The sequence below is a fragment of the Leopardus geoffroyi genome, chromosome D3 (genome assembly GCF_018350155.1).
Source record: "Leopardus geoffroyi isolate Oge1 chromosome D3, O.geoffroyi_Oge1_pat1.0, whole genome shotgun sequence".
NCBI classification, from domain to species: domain Eukaryota; kingdom Metazoa; phylum Chordata; class Mammalia; order Carnivora; family Felidae; genus Leopardus; species Leopardus geoffroyi.
Genome location: NC_059339.1, coordinates 89,564,702 through 89,585,046, shown reverse-complemented (window position 1 = coordinate 89,585,046; position 20,345 = coordinate 89,564,702). Strand labels below are relative to the sequence as shown.

The 20,345-nt window shown below is 43.6% G+C and overlaps 1 protein-coding gene across 3 annotated transcripts in view; it reads left to right on the top strand.

The window, feature by feature from the left end:
* Positions 1–20,345, top strand: part of FBXO15 (F-box protein 15) — a 48,338-nt gene that overhangs the window by 12,370 nt on the left and 15,623 nt on the right. For all 3 annotated transcript variants that reach the window (XM_045457195.1, XM_045457196.1, XM_045457197.1), the window contains exons 4-8: positions 1,548–1,790; positions 2,351–2,560; positions 6,896–7,022; positions 8,422–8,504; positions 9,441–9,583. In XM_045457195.1, coding sequence (XP_045313151.1) covers positions 1,548–1,790; positions 2,351–2,560; positions 6,896–7,022; positions 8,422–8,504; positions 9,441–9,583 — 806 coding nt within the window. The remainder of the gene's footprint in view (positions 1–1,547; positions 1,791–2,350; positions 2,561–6,895; positions 7,023–8,421; positions 8,505–9,440; positions 9,584–20,345) is intronic.

The following is a 20,345-nucleotide window of genomic DNA, read 5'->3' as shown; positions in this document are numbered from 1 at the left end:
GCAAAACGGTTTCAGATTTACCTAAGATGTACTCAAAGAATCGTCATTTTGCAACTCTTAGCTCACGTACGAAAACTCAGAAATTTCCGAACTGAGAAATACCTTAAGGCAGAAAGCTTGGTGTGAAATGATTTTGTGGGGTGAGAAATGATTTGAAAATGCATACTAGAGAGTGATGTCAGTAGGGATCTGATTATGCGTTTGATAGAAAATGAGTTTGATGGAAAGTCCACGTCCGACCTGGATCAAGGGGACACGTCTGCAGGTCGAATGTCTGAGAAGTGCCCCTTGCCGCTGTGGTTACTGCTGGGTGACCCGAGCACTTAGGAACCTCCAGAGTGCCCTGGCATCTCGTCTGGACCTCCTCTGCAGGGGCGTTGCCTTCTCCCAGCTGCCTCTTGGCCATTGGCCATTCCGTCCCACTGCACTAAATAGAAATGTGGAGACATGAATTAGCAAGTAATTACACTTACTTATGTACAGCTCACCTTTTATAGTAGGAAATTGATTTGAGCCCCTGTCTCAGTTTCCCCTAAGAGAAGTTTGTTTCTTCCCCTGAAGTAGAGCATCGAGAGAGGTGCCTTAGGCTCACTTTGGCCCCTGCTAACCGCCACTGCTCCTGTGACGTCTCGTCTGGGTGTGATGAGTGGGAGGGACACAGGCTGTGGGTCAGGGCTGAATTTGAATTCAGCCTTGTGGCTGATAGGCTCTCGAATTTGGATAAATTACTTGGTTTCCTTGAGTTCATTTCTCTGTGACTGAGGAGGCCGGGAAGCACAGGGCGTGAGTGCGTGAGCTCTGGTCGAGGCTGTGTTGGTGCAACCCTGGGTCTCCATCTCCTCGGCACACACAGGCTGGCCCGGGCCAGATCACTTCCCACTGGGCCTCATGACATTATCTGCCGAGGGGGGGACCATAATGGTAGCTACTTCATGGGTTTGTTGACGATTAAAGTAGTTAATGTTTACGAAGTGCTCCAGTGATGCTTAACACTGCACAAACAATATTAACTGGTTTTCTTCATTTTTTGCATTATGCAGGGAATTTTTTCCTTTTCTTCTCTTTGTGCAAACGTTGCATGTTCATTGTAGAAAAATTAAAACGTGGGAAAGGAACATACAGTCCCGTTGCTGTTGGCATTTCTCTGTGTGTATGTACATATACTTCCTTTCCAGCCTTTTAAGAAGTGTACGTATTTAAAATAACACAATAGGAGTCACTTGGTTATTTTTCTGTAATCCCTTATTCAGTGATTACTGTAGGAAGGCAGTGGTTTGGATGATGTCAAATGACAGGAGGTCACTCATTTTAACTTGACCGGGGGCAACAAGCTTTTCCTTTTCGTACAGATTTCTGGGGTCAGTGGATCTGGGACACTCCCCTCAAACCACGGTTCACTCTAACACGTGAATGACTGTCAGTGTTCAGTTTGCTTTGTTCATGGAATCGGACTAGTTACAAACGGTTGTGCATCTCTGATTTAACGTGTCACTTCTGCAGGCACATGACTGTGTCTTTTAGTTAACGACGTTCCTCTTCTCCCCCAGTTTTCTTTGGATCAGGATCTATTCAGCGGCCTTTTCACCTAAAAGATCTAATTGGAAAGTTAATTCAGTGGAGAAGACCGCTGGATCCGTGAACGTGCTGTCGGTTAAGGATAAAGAAGCTGGGTACTGGAAGAAAGAGTATATTGCAAAGCAGAGAGCGCGTGTGAGAGTGGCGCTCGCCCAGGTGCTCGAGCCTGTGAACCCTTACACGGGCCTGCCGGTGAAGACCAAGGAGGCCGTCAGGTACACAGCTTCCTCCCGAGCTATGGGCACGCCGGGTGCTGGAGGGTGCTGTTAACATCTGCACGCGTGTTGCTTTAGAAACAGTGATGGTGTGAGCTCAGAGTATTGCACATTTAAGGACATACGTGCAGTTTATACTGCGAGGGGACTGTCTCTTGGTATTTTCCTGTGTTTCTGTGCGTCCTTAAGTTATATAGTGTTTTCCTATTTCACATAAGCAGTCTGATGTGTTCATGAAAAGCAGAAATCACCTAGTCATCTGCTGCAGTAAAGCAAGAGCATCCAATGCGTCCTTCCTTCGGGGAAGAACTTTGTCTCGTGTATGTATTGCCAGTTCCGAGAACACAGTAAATGTTCAACGAGAGTTTGTTAGGTGAGGAGAAAAAGTCTAAAGAGAGGACCATTGATGGAATGAAAATTTATGTCAGGCACTTTCTGAGGACTTTGGCTTTGGCTTTGGCTTTTCAGGAACTAGATACTTTAGAGATGATACATGAAATTGACTTTAGCATTTTTTCTTTCTGCAATGAGGCCAACATTGTTAGCTTTTCTTTCTCCAGAATATCTGGCTTAGGTTGGGTAATTATATTGAAAGAAAAAAATGGAAAAGAATACATCATGGAGCACATTGACCTTTCCATAAATGACTCATCGGTGACGATTATGTGGTATGGCAAAACTTGGCCACGGCTGGCCACATTGTCAACCCTAGATTTGTGTGGTGTGACGCCAGCTTTTATGGACCAGTCTAAAACCCCCTCCAAAAATGGGTAAGTATTAATTCTACAGAAGCTTTGGGTGAGAACATCTTATATGTAAATACTAGTTGTTGTTATTCTTTTTTTTAAAAAAAATGTTTATTCATTAGAGCACGTGTGTATGCGCAGGAGGGGCAGACTGGGGCCGAGAGGGAGGGAGAATCCCAAGCAGGCTCTGCGCTGTCACCACAGAGGTCACTGCTAGTCTCCAACTCATGAATTATGACATCATGACCTGAGCTGAAATCAAGAGTCAGATGCCCAACCAACTGAGGCACCCGGCTGTCTCAGTTGTTACTATTCTTGTAATTTAAAGATACCGCCAGTGTATTTTAATTTGATTGCATCTTCAAGACTTCTCTTGCATTCTGGATCACTATAGAAGAGAAAAAGAATGGATTCATCACATTTATGATTAGATCTAAATTTCAGTTCCTCATATCTTGGTTGTCTGTAACAGAGAATAATATTCTAGTTAACAAAGAGAATAATGTTCTAGTTAACAGAATTCCTAGGTGATTGATAGCTAACCTTTTGAGCTTTTTAGTTTTAACCATTTTGAATCAAAGGTATATAAAACTATTATATCTGGGCTCCTGGGTGGCTCAGTCGGATGAGCGTCCAACTTCGGCTCAGGTCATGGTCTCGCAGTCCGTGAGTTTGAGCCCCGCGTCGGGCTCTGGGCTGACAGCTCAGAGCCTGGAGCCTGCTTCGGATTCTGTGTCTCCCTCTCTCTCTGCTCCTCTCCCACTCATTCTCTCTCTCTCTCTCTCTCTCTCTCTCTTTCAAAAATAAATCAACATTAAAAAAATTAAAAAAAACTATTATATCTTTCTTTTAGTAAATGGTACAGTAACCATAGTTTAAACATTAGGACATACAGTACTGCTTAGTTATTTTTATGTGCCTCTCTGTTCAACTGACCAGATGTGTGACCTTGTGCAAGTGGCTCAGCCTTTCTGTGCCTCAGTTTTCTCATGTGTGAAATGGGGTGATGATGACGATGGCGACGAGTATTTAGCACGTGTGGCTGCTGTGAAGACCAGAAGGGGCATCAGTCAGATTTGTGTGTCCTCATGTTCTGTCCTGAGGGGCTCTGTGCTGCGTCCACGTGCATTCGAAGTCCGTCCCGCTCACTCTTCTCGCCATCAGTCACTTTCTCCTAAGAGCTAGATGCTGCCGGCTGTGGTGTCTTGACTTCCCGAGCGAGCAGGCGCAGCTTTACATCGAACGCGTGGAAAACACGGGTTGTAGCTGCCTTCTCCAGGCTTGGTTTCCTGCCCTCAGCGGCCCTCTCCATGGCCCTCCATCCTCGGACATTGCCGTGCATTTACCACATCACTGTTCCTGCCAGCCCGTGTGCTGTGGCTCTACCTGTGGCTTCTCTCACCTGTGTCCTTGTGATGGCAGGTGTCATCCATGGCAGGACACCTTTCCTTAATGGCTTCCCTGGACTCTGGACTCATTTTTGCAGCTTGGTAACCAGGACCTTGTTTTTCTTCTGCAGTCTGGGGCTGGTCCTTTGAGGATCGTGTCAGTGATCGTGCTTCTGCTTGTCATGCTGGGAGTGTGAGGGCGTTTCACTTCTTAGTGTTGGTGAAGCCAGGTTTTATTGTATTCTGAAAATAGCCTTAATGCTGCGAAGGATAACGTGTGAATTATCTTCCCTGATTATATTACTGAAGGTATTTTAGAAGCATGTTTACTTAAAAAAATTTTTTTTATGTTTATTTATTTTTAAGAGAGAGAGAAAGAGACAGAGTGTGAGTGGCGGAGGGGCTGAGAGAGAGGGAGACACAGAATCCGAAGCAGGCTCCAGGCTCCGAGCCGTCAGCACAGCGCCTGACGTGGGGCTCAAACTCACAGACCGCGGGATCATGACCTGAGCCGAAGTCGGACGCTCAACCGACTGAGCCACCCCGGCGCCCTGGAAGCTTGTTTACTTTTTTAAATGGGACCTCTATTTGGATAAATCTCTGAAATTTCATATGGTATCATGATGGACACTAGATTTTTCTAATGCAGTATTTAGGTTTTATGCACTATGAAGTTATGTTTGGAGAATCAGTCTATAATCTCTGTACTAATTTGACTGAACAATATGTTACTTGGCATATCATGAAGTATTGTTTATATGCATTAGGACAACATTGTTAACGTCAATTAAGATGGTCACGGAAGACACAGTGGGCAGTGTTGAACAGTGAGGCTCGGTTACAGATGCTGTGCTCCTGACAACTGCCATCCAGGTCGGGAATACTGGATTCTGTGCGGTGACAAATGCTAGAATTCATTGGGAAAATTGACTTAATGTAATTTATTTTCATTAAAACTCAGTGGACTTCAGCCAGCATTTGCTAAACTGTGGAGAAGAGACACTAGAAGTGTTTTTTAGGAATTTGTTTTGATGGGCTCTTTTATTGCAAGTTTGAAAGCGAATGTGTTTATCATGCAGAAGTACAAATCGTCGTGTGCATCTGTGTGACAGCAAAGGAAAAACTTGGTTATTTGGGTCTGTTTTGTTTCCTCCATGAGGATTTTTTCAAGAACAGCGAAAGCCTTATTTGTGTAATTTGCAGTTTGAATTTCGCTGTAATTTATACCTTTCTAGTCAGCTCATTAAATTTTCTGTTCTGGAAATGTTCTCTGTTCTGTGGTTTATGCTATACCTCCCCAAATTTGGGAGGAATGTTGAGTAGGTATCAGCCTTAGTTTCTCTCTCTTTAGCCTGTGAGGCCAAGGCATGTGGGGACTTAGCCTGCTCTCTGCGGAGTCTGCTTGAATGGCTCTTGAGCCATGGCGACGACTGTCCCTACTTAGGACACATTGAAGAGTGTAAGAGGAGGGTTCTCACACCTCCGCCCGACCTCGTCTGTCTGCACTGACAATCATGGTGGCAAGGACTACCATTTCTAAGCACCTTAGGGTTGGCTTTAAGGTTTCAACTCCAGTTTCCCTGATGCCATACTCCTGTTCCTAACCGTGTGGCTTCCTCCCAGTGCATTCTGTCTATGCGGAGTATACTTTGAGATCGTACGTCACACGCCTGTTCACTGACCACATCCCCCAGGCAGTGTAGTTTTCTGTGCCAAAAGTCCTTTGAAAATTGAGGGAAGAACCAAGGTAGTCTGGAAGCTTCAGGTCTTCCTCCCACCCCTATGCCTCCACTTTGAAACAGCTGAAGTCCTTCGTTTTCTGATTCTTTTACTTAATGAACATTTGAATACCTGTCTCCTGCCGGCGTGTGTCTTAGGTGCTGGAGGAGAACGCTTGGATGCCATGTGGCCGCAGCTCCTTAGGGACTTTTCCTCAATGCTGAGCTATGCTAATTGACCATTAAGATCTCATCTCCTTTATAATTTCCTGAACTATCTCTAGGTCCTTGGAAAGGACATCTATGTTTACCATTATAGTGCTTCTAGAATGTTTCATTCGTTTTTTTTTTTAAATCTCATGATGAATAGCAGAGTTGTGTTTCCTTACACATCTGAGTTATTACTTAGTCTCAGATAGTAATTCTAATATAGAGTTCACAGTGGATCTCCTCCATGAAAATCCTCAGGGTTTTGGACTAAATTCGTTTTCCAGTATTAAAATTTTCACTCTCTCTGAGTTATCCTTGATAATAGCTTTAAAAGGTATATATATCTGCTTCCAAGAGCCTACTGAGACCACCTGCTTTTTTTTGTCACTTAAAAAATATTTCATCTTTGCTTATGCCTTAGCTTCCTTAATTAGGGATACATACAGTTACAATACATATGAGAATCTACTTTTTAAAAAAAATTTTTTTAACGTTTATTTATTTTTGAGACGAGAGGGACAGAGCACGAACGGGGGAGGGTCAGAGAGAGAGGGAGACACAGAATCTGAAACAGGCTCTAGGCTCTGAGCGGTCAGCACAGAGCCCGGCGCAGGGCTTGAACTCACGGACCGCAAGATCATGACCTGAGCCGAAGTCGGACGCTTAACCAACTGAGCCACCCAGGTGCCCCGAGAATCTACTTTTGACTGTAGCATTGTGCTGGGCTCTGAGGGGAGGAGAGCAGAAGATGATTGTTCCTCACCCTTATGGTTCTTCCACTTCTGACTGGGCCATTGAGTTGACACTAAGAGTGAGGAGGAGGGGAAAGAAACATAGTTGGGCGAGAAATTTGGGTGTATCCATTTTCCTTTTATTTACATGAATGGTTTGCATCCCCTGACCCTCAACACACCATTCATTAGCAAGGTGCACGTTATTAGCATGCTCTTCAAAAGTACTTTTAAGTACACTCAAGAGAATTGATAACCGCAGGTGTGAAAGCTCATTTCTCTCCTTCCTTTCTTTGGCATGGATGTTCAAAGACCTCGGTGGCATTCTTTAATTGCAAAGTACAATCTGAGTAACTTAACCGAATCCACCATGATTGGCGGGGACAGACTCCTTCGGATCTTCTGCCTCTGCCCAGGCCTGCTGGTGGGGCTGTGGAAGGTAAGACTTGGGTCCCTGCCTGTGTGATGCCACCTCCCTGCCCATTCCACATTTACTCCCTGCTGTGCGTGACACCAGATGTGAGGTCCTGAAGACTCTTCACTAACGGCATTAATTCTCTCTTACCAGTTTTCCTTTTCTAACTAAATGGCCCCTTGTTCTGTGGAGGCGACTCTGTTCTCCTGTTGTAGATGACAAGCTACCTGTTCCTGCCTGGATGCTTTTGTTCACATTAGACCGTTCATATCCTGGAAAATCTCACCCCTTCTCCTTCCAGTCAATCTGTGCTCCTTCCTTCCTCTTCCCCAGCCTGCGTCTGCCCAAGTCTCTCATCCTGTGTGTTTAACCCAGTCTCCCCTGTGTTTCTGATCCTGTAGATGTGGCCTTGAGTGTAACCTGCCTATCCTTTCCCAATTCCTCTGGAGTTATTTTCTGGGCAGTCACTCCAGTGAAAAGCAAACCAGTGTGATGTTTCTCTGTACACCACACGTGTGTTGAAATCTGTGGCTTTGGCCTGTGGGTGTTGTAAGACAGAAGTTCACAAATGTGATTTTGAGGATAACAGCACGCGTGTATAAACAATGACTAGATGGAACCACGATCAACGGCATCCTTCTCTTGACATAGCTTTGTCTTTCTCAACCTGCTGAGGCAGTCACTGTCCCTGTGCTCGCCGCACGAGGGTGACTTGTGGCCTAGGTGCCAGTTTGCTTGCTGGCTGTTTCCTTGACTGGGATTCATCAGTCTGTGCTGGCCTGCATTGTCACAAGGACCCTGGTCCGTCCGATTGTCCTGGCTGCCTACTGCTGGGTGGTGCCTCAGGTCGACCTTTCTGGGGCAACTACACCAGTCAGCGTCGGCTGTGAGCTTGGAGAGAAATGGATGTCTGTTCCTCTACAGTCACGTTTTCTGCTGCTCAGCCTGGTGGGTGAATGTTTTCATTCCCACTGGCTTTGTCAAGTCAACAGGTTCTCAAGAGAGGAATGTATCCTCATGGAATGCCACTCATGTTCCGTATCTGTGGCATTACCCTTGTATGTTTGAGGGTCTTACCAGTATCGTCCCTCTGTAGTTCCAGAACCTGGAACTGACAATGTATATTGTCACAATCATCCTGGCAGAGTGTTTTGATATTTCACAAGTGCTGGGTTGTTAATCCTTTTGGTACCGCATGCACTGCATGTTTGGGTGAATTGTGGCCCTGCTGTCAGTTGACAAAGAAGTCTTATTGGATAGTAATAACGTATTAGCAGCAAGAATGCGTTGGTACTGGGGTAATCTTAACAGTTACAAGAAACTGTCTATCTGCAAGATGAATGTGCTGCGATCTTCACAACGACCTGGTGAAAAATTAAAATATTTCTGTTGAAAAATGTCTTCTTTCTAATTAACTTTTCAGAGGGAGGAAGAACTGGCTTTTGTTATGGCAAATCTTCATTTCCATCAGCTTGTGGAGAAGAGCACGTTAGGCTCCGCCACCGTGTATGTATTTCCACGTGGGTCTATTCATGTTTTGTACAATGTGAAGGATTAGAAGTTGATATTATCTGAACATCCTGAGAACAGCTACAAAGATACTCTGTTTTTAATCAGTAGACACGAGCCCACGGGCATAATTACTTAGCTGTGGCTAAAATAATTGGATTATTCGTGAGTACATATTTGCTTTCTTTGTTCCGGGTTAAGGATTTTGTGCCGAGTGGGGGCAGGATGGGTCCATCACTGCAAGGTCCCGGTGCATCAAGGTGCTTGCTGTGCTTGGCACTCTTGTGCCTTTTCGTATCTTGCAAGGCCTGCAGTTGTGGTTTGCTTAGCCCGGCACTGTGTGTGTCTCTCCATGAATTTGCAGGTCTTCAGGTGGGGAATATGCTTTTCATTTCACTACAGCTCTCAGACTCTTTTTTTTTTTTTTAATGACTTGAAAAGGTAAAGCTCTGAATGCTTTTGAGTTTGTTACCTTATGTAGTAAGGTTTTTCTCATTGAATAAAACTTGGTTCGTCATAGCATTGGGTCTTCTGCCCGACTTCCTGACCTGTAGGTCTGTTCTTTGGTGCGTTTTCCTGCTGAGCAGCTCTGTCCTCTGGTGACCTCTGTCCTCCAGTGACTGAGACCGCTGAGGAGCAGGGGCGCCTCCTAGAGCCGCTGCGCCGGGCAGATCCCAGAAACACTTCCGCCCGTGGGTACCTATGGAACTCATGCCTTTGCCCGTTTTTAGAGACGTTTTAGAGAAGTTGGTGAAAGGAGCACAAAGTGTTTCTTTTGAGTTCCTGGTGTAGAGGATGACTGGGAGGAACCTTTTTGAGGATTGACAGGAACTGGTGTTTAAATGGATGCCGATATTTTTAGAGTATTTTCAGTTCAAGCATTTTGTCTCTGGTGTTGACAAACCTGTGTGTATGTTTTGTTTTGCTTTTTAGCCCCTACGAGCTACCTCCTCATACCCCCCTTTTGGATGACAACCCAGAGTATGGACTGCATGGCTACCAACTCCATATTGATATGCACAGCGGTGGAATTTTCTACCTGTGTGGTACATTTCGCAATCTCTTTACCAAGAAAGGTGAAATAACTGAGTTTTTGCTTCAGTATTAAGTTAAAAGATTAGAGACAGTAGGGGACCAATTTTTATATCTGAGTTAAGAATAGTTTCTTAACTGATTATCTGTTGGCTCTCTGTCTTCCTAGACCCATACCTCATTCTAGGACTTGTGAAATACCGTGGCTGGGTCTGGTCTCTTTAGCTTCTGGCTCCTCATCACCATCTCTCTACCTTCTGGAATATTCACTACTCATCTTTTCTGCTGATACTTCCCTTACTGTTTTGCCCTGCCATGCCTCTTCCCCTGCCCGAAACTTCTTCCCTTCTTTCTCCGAGGAACTTGGTAAACTTGCCCACAGAGCCAGTGTATCTCCTGCCCAGGATAAGAATAAAGAGAAACCACCCTTCTGCATGTATTGCGTCCATGATTATCATGCTCACCAACGCTGAGACAGAGACTAGAGTAGGCAGTGAAGGGAGGGGACCTCAGCCAAGTTAAAGGGAAGAAGGAAGTTTGGTGTAAAGAACTGTATGGATTCAAGTTTCACATTTTTGGTAATAAATTTCATAGGGGAAATTTTATACTCCTTTTCTGAATACCCTGTTCCCCCAAATTGTTTCATCTAATAGATTTGGCATCCATTACTAATCCCCTGCCTACGTCAATTTCTTTTAGAGTTTAGAAAATGGTGATTTTCTAATTATGTCAGTATTTCCACGTTTTTTAGCTGAGGTTTTGTAAAATACTTCCCCGCATCAACTAGTGAACTCCTGGAGTGGCAGGGTAAATGCTTTAATCCTGTCTCTTTTGGCCACCAATGTTCAGATTAAGAAATTGATGTGATCTTTACCTCCTGTGGGTGGAAATTATTTTGGGTGTGCTCCCTCTCTTTCTGTCTTTGTTGTTTAGTGTCATTGTGGATTTTTTTTTTTTATTAAATAACTTTTTAAAATGTTTGTTTATTTATGAGAGAGACAGACAGGCAGACAGACAGAGTGGGAGCCAGAGAGGGCCAGAGAGAGAGGCAGACAGAATCTGAAGCAGGCTCCAGGCACTGAGCTGTCAGCACAGAGCCCAGTGTGGCGCTCGAACCCGCAAACCACGGGATCATGACCTGAGCTAAAGTCGGATACTTAACCAACCAAGCCACCCAGGTGCCCCTTTATTTAATAATTTATAGATAATTATAGACATTATTCTTTTTGAGGCTAAAATTGTCCTTCGTTTGATCAGTGGGATCTAATCCAAGCTGGCTGCTGTGTGCTTTTGATACAGCTCCATTAGTCTGAGTCTTTGCTTTTTGACCCAGGGTATCTAGGTTTTTCTATGCTTATTAGCATTTTTATTAGAAATATGTCACATCTATATATTGACCTGAGGTGAATTGACAACCTTTATTGTTGAATTGTCGTATCCTAGAATGTGGTATGTTTTTCGTTTTTTCAGAGATACTTTTATGTCTTTTAGGGTGTTTCAGAATTTTCTTCATACTAGTTTTGCTTATTTTTTATTTAGGTCTTTAGTACTTCATTTTGTTACTTCTTTCCCATCGTATCTTCCAGTTGGTGTGTAATATTTGGTGTGGGTTTGGTCTCAGTCACTCCTGATCTCATAGAATAAGTTGAGAAGTACTCCTGCCTCTTGAATTTTTTGGAGGATTTTGCATAGAATTGGTAGCATTTCCTCCTTAAATGGTTGGTGGAATTTACTCGGGAAGCCATTAAGGCTTGGAGTTTTCTTTGTGGGAATGTTTTTAACTACAGTTTCAGTTTCTTTTTATAGACATAGGGGTTACTTAGGTTATCTGTTTCTTCTTGTGTGAGCTTCGGTATTTTGTGTCTTTTAAGAAATTTGTCTAAATGTTAACTAGTTAAGCTTTCCCAGTGGGTTAAGCAGTTTTTTTTGGCCTGCTCCTTCTATTACAAATTTCTCCATGAACGTTGACCAAATGATGGGTACCTATATCCATGATCTTATTAGAGATTGCAAAAATAATGTTTCCCTAGTCCTATTATTCCTTCTATGTCTATTATCTGGAATTCTTCTATAAAGAAGAGTTTTCTCTTATCAACTATTTACTTAGCTGAAGTACAATTAGTTCGGATAAGGCAGGGTCCATGTTTGAGCCTTTCTCTTTATTTATAGAATAGTGATTAATGCTCTAACAGTCTTCAAAGATGACTTAGAGGTTTTTGTGGGAGGGGGTAGTGTTACTGTGAACTCATGGGTGGAAAAATGTAGTCTATTTTCAGTCATTATTCCTTTTATAGTTATTGTCCTGTCATGAGTCATCCTCTTCTGTGATCTTTGACGTGACTCTAGTCATCTCTGGCAGCTTGCTTGCGTTCTAACACGAGGAGAGACCTCAAGCTCATTTACCCCTTTGTTGCACAGATCTGGAATTATCCATTTTTCCTAGGAGCTCTGGCTCCTTTTAGTTCCCACCACACTATGGTATTTAGAAGCCAAAATCTGGATCCTGGAGATGCACCTTGCTCTCGGGTTTTTATTCCTTTTAGGGTTTTCAGCAGGCAGGGCTAAGAAGTTTGCAGATTTTTTGTAATGTGAAGAATCAAATCATGGATATGTTTAAATTAAATATTTTAAGGTTTTTAATTAGCTTCTTTGATTATACTTGTACCTCTTTTCTCACACCAAAAGTCTTTGTTGCAAACAACATCAAAATATATAATAACTTAAAAATAACAATACTGATACTGTTACTAGTAATGAACCCATTGAATATTCTTTTAATTAATATTTTTTTATGGTTCTTTATGGGTTTAAGATACATCATGCCAGAGGGTTCAATATCCTAAAATAGTTATTCTCTGTGTGGCTGTAATGCCACTTTGACAAAATCAGAGTGGTTTTTTTCAGTTGATTCTTTATTTTTCAGGATTGTTATGCTTCTATTTTTACATTAAAAAATTTACATCCCACATTTACATAGTTTATAGTTGAAACTATAAAACAAGGAAGTTCAGAGGTTTACTTCTATCCTTATCTTTCATCCCTGCTCTCTCCCTTCCCCCAAAGGTGACCCTTCATATCAGCCTATGGCATAACCTTTAAGTGCTCTTTTCTGAATTTATAATGCTATACACCAATGTATTTATATTTCTTCCAGTTTTTTTTAAAGAGGCATATCATATAAGTTCTTTGCTTTTTTCCCATTAGTAATATATTCTGGAGATTACTCATTAGAATGACAGAGAGATTTTTCTCATTGTCTTTTTAAACCAGCTATAGGTAGTAGTTTGTTAACAGTTTCTTGCTGTGGTTTCTAGTCTCTGCTCTTACAGACAGTGGTATAGTAAATTGCCTTGTTCACACATCCTTTTATATTTTGCCAGCTTGTCTTTGGAGTACTTTCTTAGGAATAGGACTGCTAGATCAACGGGCGACTGTACATATAATTTTGAAAGACACCATCACATTCCCCTTTATGAGGGCTTATTTCTAACTTAATAGGGATAGGCAGTTAATAAAATGTTTTGTTACTAGGGATGTTTGTTCTAGGTTTGATTATGTGTTCATTCAAGGCATTTTGGTTAAGGAACTTTCTATTCCTAAATTAGTTGGATTTTTTTTTTTTTTAATTGGGAATGGTGGTTAAAAGTTGTCAAATCCAGGGGCGCCTGGGTGGGTCAGTCGGTTGAGCGTCCGACTTCAGCTCAGGTCATGATCTCACGTTCCCTGAGTTCGAGCCCCGCGTCGGGCTCTGGGCTGATGGCTCAGAGCCTGGAGCCTGCTTCCGGTTCTGTGCCTCCCTCTCTCTCTCTGCCCCTCCCCCATTCATGCTCTGTCTCTCTCTGTCTCAAAATAAATAAACGTTAAAAAAAAATTTTTTTTAAAAGTTGTCAAATCCATCTTTGAGCAACTATCGATGATCATATGGTTCTTCCTCCTTTATGCTGTTAATGTAGCAAATTCCGTCAGTGTATCTTCTAATGGTAAACGCCCTGGAGCCCTTGTGATAAGCTTCTCATGTTGTATGTATACTTATTTTTAAGCTACTGGTTTCACTTATTTGGTATTTAGTGTTTCTCCATTTACACTCACAGATTAGAGTATTTATAATTTCATTTTTTTAAACATGCTTCTGATGTGGTTATAATGAGGTTTTCTACTTTTCATTGAATCATTTTTTAGTATTTATATGATTTCCTAGAAAATCACCTGTTTTCTTTAGGTTTGTTTTGATCTTTTTCAAGCTTTTTGAGTTGGCTGCTTGGGTGGTTTAATTTTCAGAGTTTCTTATTTTTCTTTGGTGCTCTTTCTGCCATGCTCAGAATCTTGGAGTCTCTGAATCAGGAAGGAACTGAAAGGTGATCACGAACTTGACTTTGCCCTGCAACCTCTGATCTGGGCCCTGCCCCAGGAACAGCCCTCCCAATTTTATGAAGGTGTGAGAGTTCTGCCTCTCTTCTCTCTACTTCAGCCCTTTTAACTTTATTCTGTTATTCGAAATAGAGAATAAAATCTCCTCCCTCTTTCTGGTATGTTCTTTTGAGGGTGCTACTAACGGGCTGCAGTCTGTACCCAGGGGACAGCATATGCCCTCTGGGTGGTGTTAGTGGGGAACTTGGTCTCTCTCCCTCCCATGGCTCCACCCTTATGTCCTCTAGCGCCCTCTGACTTCCAGCCTTTCTTATCTAATACAATGTACACTCTCCTTGAGCGCCTATTGTATCTCCCAGGGATTAGGTCTTAGGGGAGAACTTCAGAGAGAGGACTCGCCCTCTCCTAGTTCTAAACAGCATAACCTTGATTAAGCTTTGTATGCATTCTTTATACCTAAACTGTGCCCTCAGTAAGGATGATGGTGTGCAGAGAACACTTGTGAGTGCTCGTTATGGGTTCTTTCTGCGTGTTTTATATTTATATTAATTATTCAATTTGATCTTCATAGCGAGCTTGGGAATTGGGTACTGGTTCCGCTCCCGTGTTATTGGTGAGGTGGCTGGAGCTGGTCGTGCAGGTCCATCCTCTAAGTCTGTGTAGCTCATGCACAGGCCGGTCTCCAGAGCGTGGGTCTCAAGCACAGGGTTGTGCCGGCTTCTGTGTATTTGTACTTTTCAGTGACATGCTTCTAGAATCCGCGCTCCTATGTGTGTGACTCGTGTGTCTTTTCGAAGTGTTGGCATCACAGGGGTGGTCAGGAAAGGCCCTCTGTGCAGGCTTGCGGGAGCAGCCTTGAACCACTTCCCATTCATGACAATAACTCGCTGGGGAGGCCGGACAATTAGTACAAGACGCAAGAGACTGAGTAAAACGAAGGAGGGTGGGGAGCTGAGCTTTCATCTGTTTTCACAGTAAGAAGACAAATTTCCTCCTGAAGGAGACCACTCAAGGGAGATGCATTTCCTCTGCGTGTGGTTCAGTGACTAGGAACCAGCAGAGGGCGCTGTTGCCATCGGCGTCAGCTTGCAGTTTAGCAAAGTGCAAGCTGGAATGTCCTCTAAGGTTTTTGAGAAACTCTCTTGTGGTACCATGTGGTATATTTAGTAAATTCTGGCTGTGTCATTGCAGTTGGGGATGACAGCACTTTGCCCCTGTTTTTTAAGAACACTGTCTCTCCCTATCAAGGATAAAACGTTTGATCATCGCGTCCCTACCCTTGAGGTGTCTCTGTCCACTGTTTGCCGTCGGTGAGATAGGAGACCTGGCCTGATTTTAACGAGGCCATCTGTAGGGGGTGGCGGGAAGTAAAGGGGACAAGGCCAATTTGTTTATGTGATTCATTCATTGACAAAGAGTTGTTGAAGCAGGAGACGTGCCGGGGCACAGGGTGTAGGCATGTCGGACACGGTGCCTGCCCTTCCCCCAGTTCGGTACAGAGAAGTCTGCTGGGCCAGGTGACAGGCATGTGCGGGGGACTAGGGAGTCCTGGAGGTTTCTGAGGAAGGGCAGACCACGGGGAGCTGTGGTTGGAGTACAGGGACCAGTGCAGCGTGGAGACAGGTTAGGGGGGATGGTCTAGACCAGTTAGCGGGAGTCATGGGGCAGTGGGAAAGGCTGTCCTCAAATACAACACAGCTTTACAAACAGAGCCTGAATTTGGTCATTTGGTAGGACGCTTGCCAGAATTCCATCTTTAAATAAGATTTCTGAGGATGTGCCGCTTTAGTCCACAAATTCACCGCAGTTTTATTAAAAAATCCCAGTGGGAATTTATTCAGCTGACAAGGTTGAGTCTAAAATCCATCTAAATACACATATGTGCATAGGGGATGGGTGACAAAATTTTTGTGTTAAAATCTTAATTGTGAGATAATCTGTTCTTCTCTACACATGCTGCATTGTACAGGCTGTGGAAAAACCGTAAAACCCCTGCAGCCACCCCACAGTTTAAGAAATCGACCATTCCCAGCAACTTTGGAATCACCGGCGTGTCCCTTCCTGCTGGTTCTGTGTGTTGTGTTAACCACCGTTCTGCATATTAACTCTTTCTTTTTTCTTTCTTTCTTTCTTTCTTTCTTTCTTTCTTTCTTTCTTTCTTTCTGCAATTGAACTTCTTCGTATTGTGAACTGACACAGAGAAATGCATAAAACAGATTCTCATAAAGCAAACACCTGTGTGATTGCCATCCAGGTCTTAAGTTTTGAAAATGGATAGTTAAAGGGACCGGCCTTTCCTGATGTTAAACACTCTAACCAAGAATGTACAGCGTCCCTGGAATGGATCTTCTTTTGTGGTTCCACAGTCTTTTGTCAGAGGATTCTCACACATGTGGGACTTACAGGAAAGCAATTACTAGCTTTCCATGATATCCCTATGTATCTGAGTATTATCTTCATCCTTCAGAGGATGTGTTGTATCACTTTGCAATATTAGTATAGAATGTGTTGTATGGAATCATTTGCCTAAGAGGCTTTCTGGAATTGACTCTTTAGGGACTACGGACAATCAAAGGTTTCACGCCATGTTTATATTCAGATGGCACAAGCCCAGCGAAGTATCAGACTGGGTAGTGGCCAGTTGAGACGTTCTTCATCTCTGTCAACTGTATTTTGTCTGAGCAAGATACCCCTGTGTTCTGTTTTCTTAACTTTGTCTCATGGACTTTGCTACTGGGTCCTTTGGATTTTTAAAAAATTTTTATTTATTGTCATTATTTTTACAATGCATGGTGCTAACCACAGAGCAGAAGACCCCGGTTAGTTCTTGGCGCCTGAAGTGACACCCCTGACACACACAGGTGGGAAGACCAGGCCGGAGCTGGCTCAGCGGAGACACGGGGGGTGGGGGGGGGGGAGACGAGCACTGCCTCCGTGGCCTACCAGCAAGGCCCCTGTGCTGGGTGCCATGTCCTCATCCACCCGAGGCCGCAGCTGAAGCCTCTTGACTTTGAATCCCAAACGTTTGTCCGGGTGGGGCGTGGGGGCTGAGTTCCCAGGCTGGTGATGTACAAGCCCTGCTGTATCCTTCACTCTTCTTTGCCCCTTCAGGTCAGAGCAGGCTTTACTCCCGTGTGCTCAGGGGGAGCCAGGGACGCCATTTTATAAGGCATTGCTCAAGCTTCTAGACGTTATTTTCTCTCAGACACTGTATGGAGAGGGAGGAGTTTCTGCCTCCCCGCACCACCTTGTAGTGAGTAAAAGGATCTGTGTCCTTTCTTGTCTCCCTAAAGGTTTGACCCCTTCCCCTTGGCACTTTGTCCTATTCCTCCCCCACGGAACTGAGACGTTTTCTCTTTGTATTTTTATGTGTTCAGCCACTTTGACAAGTCATGGCTGCGACAAGAGTGTTCTTGAAAGGATCCGTATCATCTCTGTTCAAAGAAAAGTTTATGATTCCTGAGCCTGCACACATTTGCTACCTGCTTCTTTGTGTGTTGTCAGTAAAATCCAGCTAATAGCAGTTTAGGAGAAGAAACATTTTGTCACCTGAATTGGATATTTGAGAGGCAGGGGTGGGAGGGATAAACAGTGAAGGAAATACTGGAGGAGGAGTTCGTGAATGAAAATGAGTCAAGCGTATAGAAGTGCCTCACGTGTTTTTCTGTCTTTCTGTGCTCTGTTCTGGATACGTGGGTGCACTGTTGGCACTGGGTCCCCAGGACCAACCCCGGGTTGAGCAGTTTGCTAGGAGGACTCACAGGACTCAGGATGTGTATTATTAATGACCCACATTTGGTGGAGTGGAAGGAAGGGTACAGAGCAAAATCATCAAAGGGCAAAGGCGGGGGTGGGGGGTGGGGAAGCGCCAAGGAAAGCCAGGGAGTCACCAGGATGGGCTTGTTTTCTCTTGCAATGAGTTGTGAAAACACAAGTTGTGAAATGTTGTCTACCCAAGGAGAAGCTCATTTAAAGACTAGTACCTGGGGTTGTGCTTGGGGGCTGGTGAGGCAGACACCCTCTGCCTGGAGCTACCCCGATTCCAGACCCCCAGAGGGAGGGATGTTCCGCACAAACCACGTTGCTGATAAAAACTGTTCGGACGCAGTGAGCCGCTTGTATGGGTTAGGAAAGACGAGGTGGGGATGCTTCCAGAATCGGAGTGCCCAGCAGCCGTGGGCTGGCCGGCCAGCAGGCCTTCTCAAGAGTAGACATCCCCGGCTGCTGTGTTAACTCTGCCCTGCACCACTGTCAGTGAGCCCTGTGATGGGGGTGTGGGCAGCCCAGGGAAGGAGCCGGCAGCAAATAGTCCCACTGCACTTTTGCAGTGTAACTAGAGCTTGAAAAAGGGCATGTCAGCAATGCAAAGCAGCAAGGAGTGTGTATTTTTTGATCTTTGTATCAAGCTAATTATTGCCAATTTGCAGAAGCTGAAGTAAAAGCGTTTTGCCCAGGACAGTGCGTTGTAACCTTTTTACTGGGATTGAGAGGGAAAGCAAGACAGAAGAAGCAAAGGGACAGGATTCTTCAAGTAGGCTGCTCCTGGCATCTGCCTTGTTGAATTGTTCTAAAGATGCATTTAAAAACTAGTGTCTTTTTATTATAGGATTTGAAAGTTCTGAATAGTAAAAGTTTATAAAGAAGCAAATAGAAATCACCCAGGACAACTGTTGTTTCTATTTTAGTCCATTTTCAAATATACAGCTATATTTATATCTGTGGACCACATTACGTGAGCAATGCCACAGTCTGCTCTTTTTTCTTACCGTCACATTGTGGGCATTTTCCCATGGCACTAAACTGTTTTAGCAGGTTCATTCTTGAAAAGTTGTATGACCTCCCACTGGTTGGTTTTATCATGATTTATTGACCCAGTCTCCTAACGTTGGGCATTTAGGTCTCCGGTGTTCATGATTGTAGCACTATTGTGACGAGCGTTATTTTGAAGAATATTTGATGATTTGAGAACTGAAAGTGACATCCGATTGTTTTAAATTAACCTGTGCCTTTGAATGTTAGCTTGACTGTTTAAATAAGCTGTTGAATACAGCAGAGGGTGGTGGCTATTGTAGTGGCCGCTGGGTGGGCTGTGTGAAGGGAGCTACCTTGGTGCTGCGTGTGGCCATGGACGGTTATCACTGTCCTCTCTTGTAGGGGGTGGCCACGTCAGAACCTGCCTTCCAAGGCTCCTCGAGGCTCAGGGAGGTAATAACGGTCGCCTCCAGGATGCCCGGCCATATGCTGCTGTTTGTATATTTCTCTTCTGATTGAATTTCCATGGGTCTGTTCAGTTTGATTGGTTCCATAGTTTCTGTGACTTACAGGAGTTCCATTCATTGAAAATATTTTCTCCATTTTGTCTTTTGCCTTTTCATTGAGTATATGTTGCTTTTGGATCTCTCAAAGGTTTTTGATTGTATGTAAACCCATGCTTCCTTTTGATTAACATGAAATGTATAAAGTCTATAGATTCCCAAGCCCTTCCCTCTAAGGACTCCCTCTCTCTGTTGAGAATCACCATACCCCTTCTTCTTGTATCCCCAGCAGGCAAGAAGATGTTTCAAGCTTTACTTGTGTATTTTCCTTTTAAGTTTTTTTTACTTATCTAAGTAATCTCTACCTCCAACATGGGGCTCAAACTCAGGACCCCGAGGTGAAGAGTCGCATGCTCTTCAGATGGAGCCAGCCAGGGGCCCCTCTTGTGTAGTTTGTTATGAAAGTATGTGTCCCTCCCCCCCATACAAAATTTCTTACTGATGATTTTTTATCTAGGTTTTCTTCATTACTTTAATCCATTTATTCTATTAGGTATATTTAATAATCACTTGGCCAGGTTTTTAAAATATCTCATTTGGATTTTGATGAGATTTTCAATAAATGTGTGTGTTAATTTGGAAGGCATCGATCTCTTCTAGTTAGGGTTTCAGACTCTCTTTCTCCTTAAGTCTCTGTCACTGCCCTTGGGAGGAGTGTTCTCTGTGTGGACCCTGCATGTTTCTCCACTCACTGATGCTTCCTTTTTGTGTTGCCCTAGTAAATTCCTTTAGGTTATGTTTCCATGATCTGTTAGATTCAGGCTCTTTCCTACAGAGTTTCTTCAATATGGTCTTCATTAAAATACTGATTAAATAATACATGTTCAGTCCTTACTCTGTAAGACACAGTAGAAAATGTTGAGGGGGTAAAAAGAAGGTAGGGGTTTCAGAAACTTCTTTTTTTCCTGCAGAAGAGTGGGTTTCAGCTCTTCAGCAGAAGAACCTGATAAAGCCCAGATAACCTGTCTTTAAAAGAGCTCTACTTTTAAAGTTTTAATAGTTTGTTTCAGATATTTTTCATATGTAGCATGTTAATCTCATTTTTATTGTTGTGATTCCAAAAATAAATGACTTGTTTTGTTCTCTGTTCCTTGATGCTAATTACTTTCTATGTTTCTAGGCC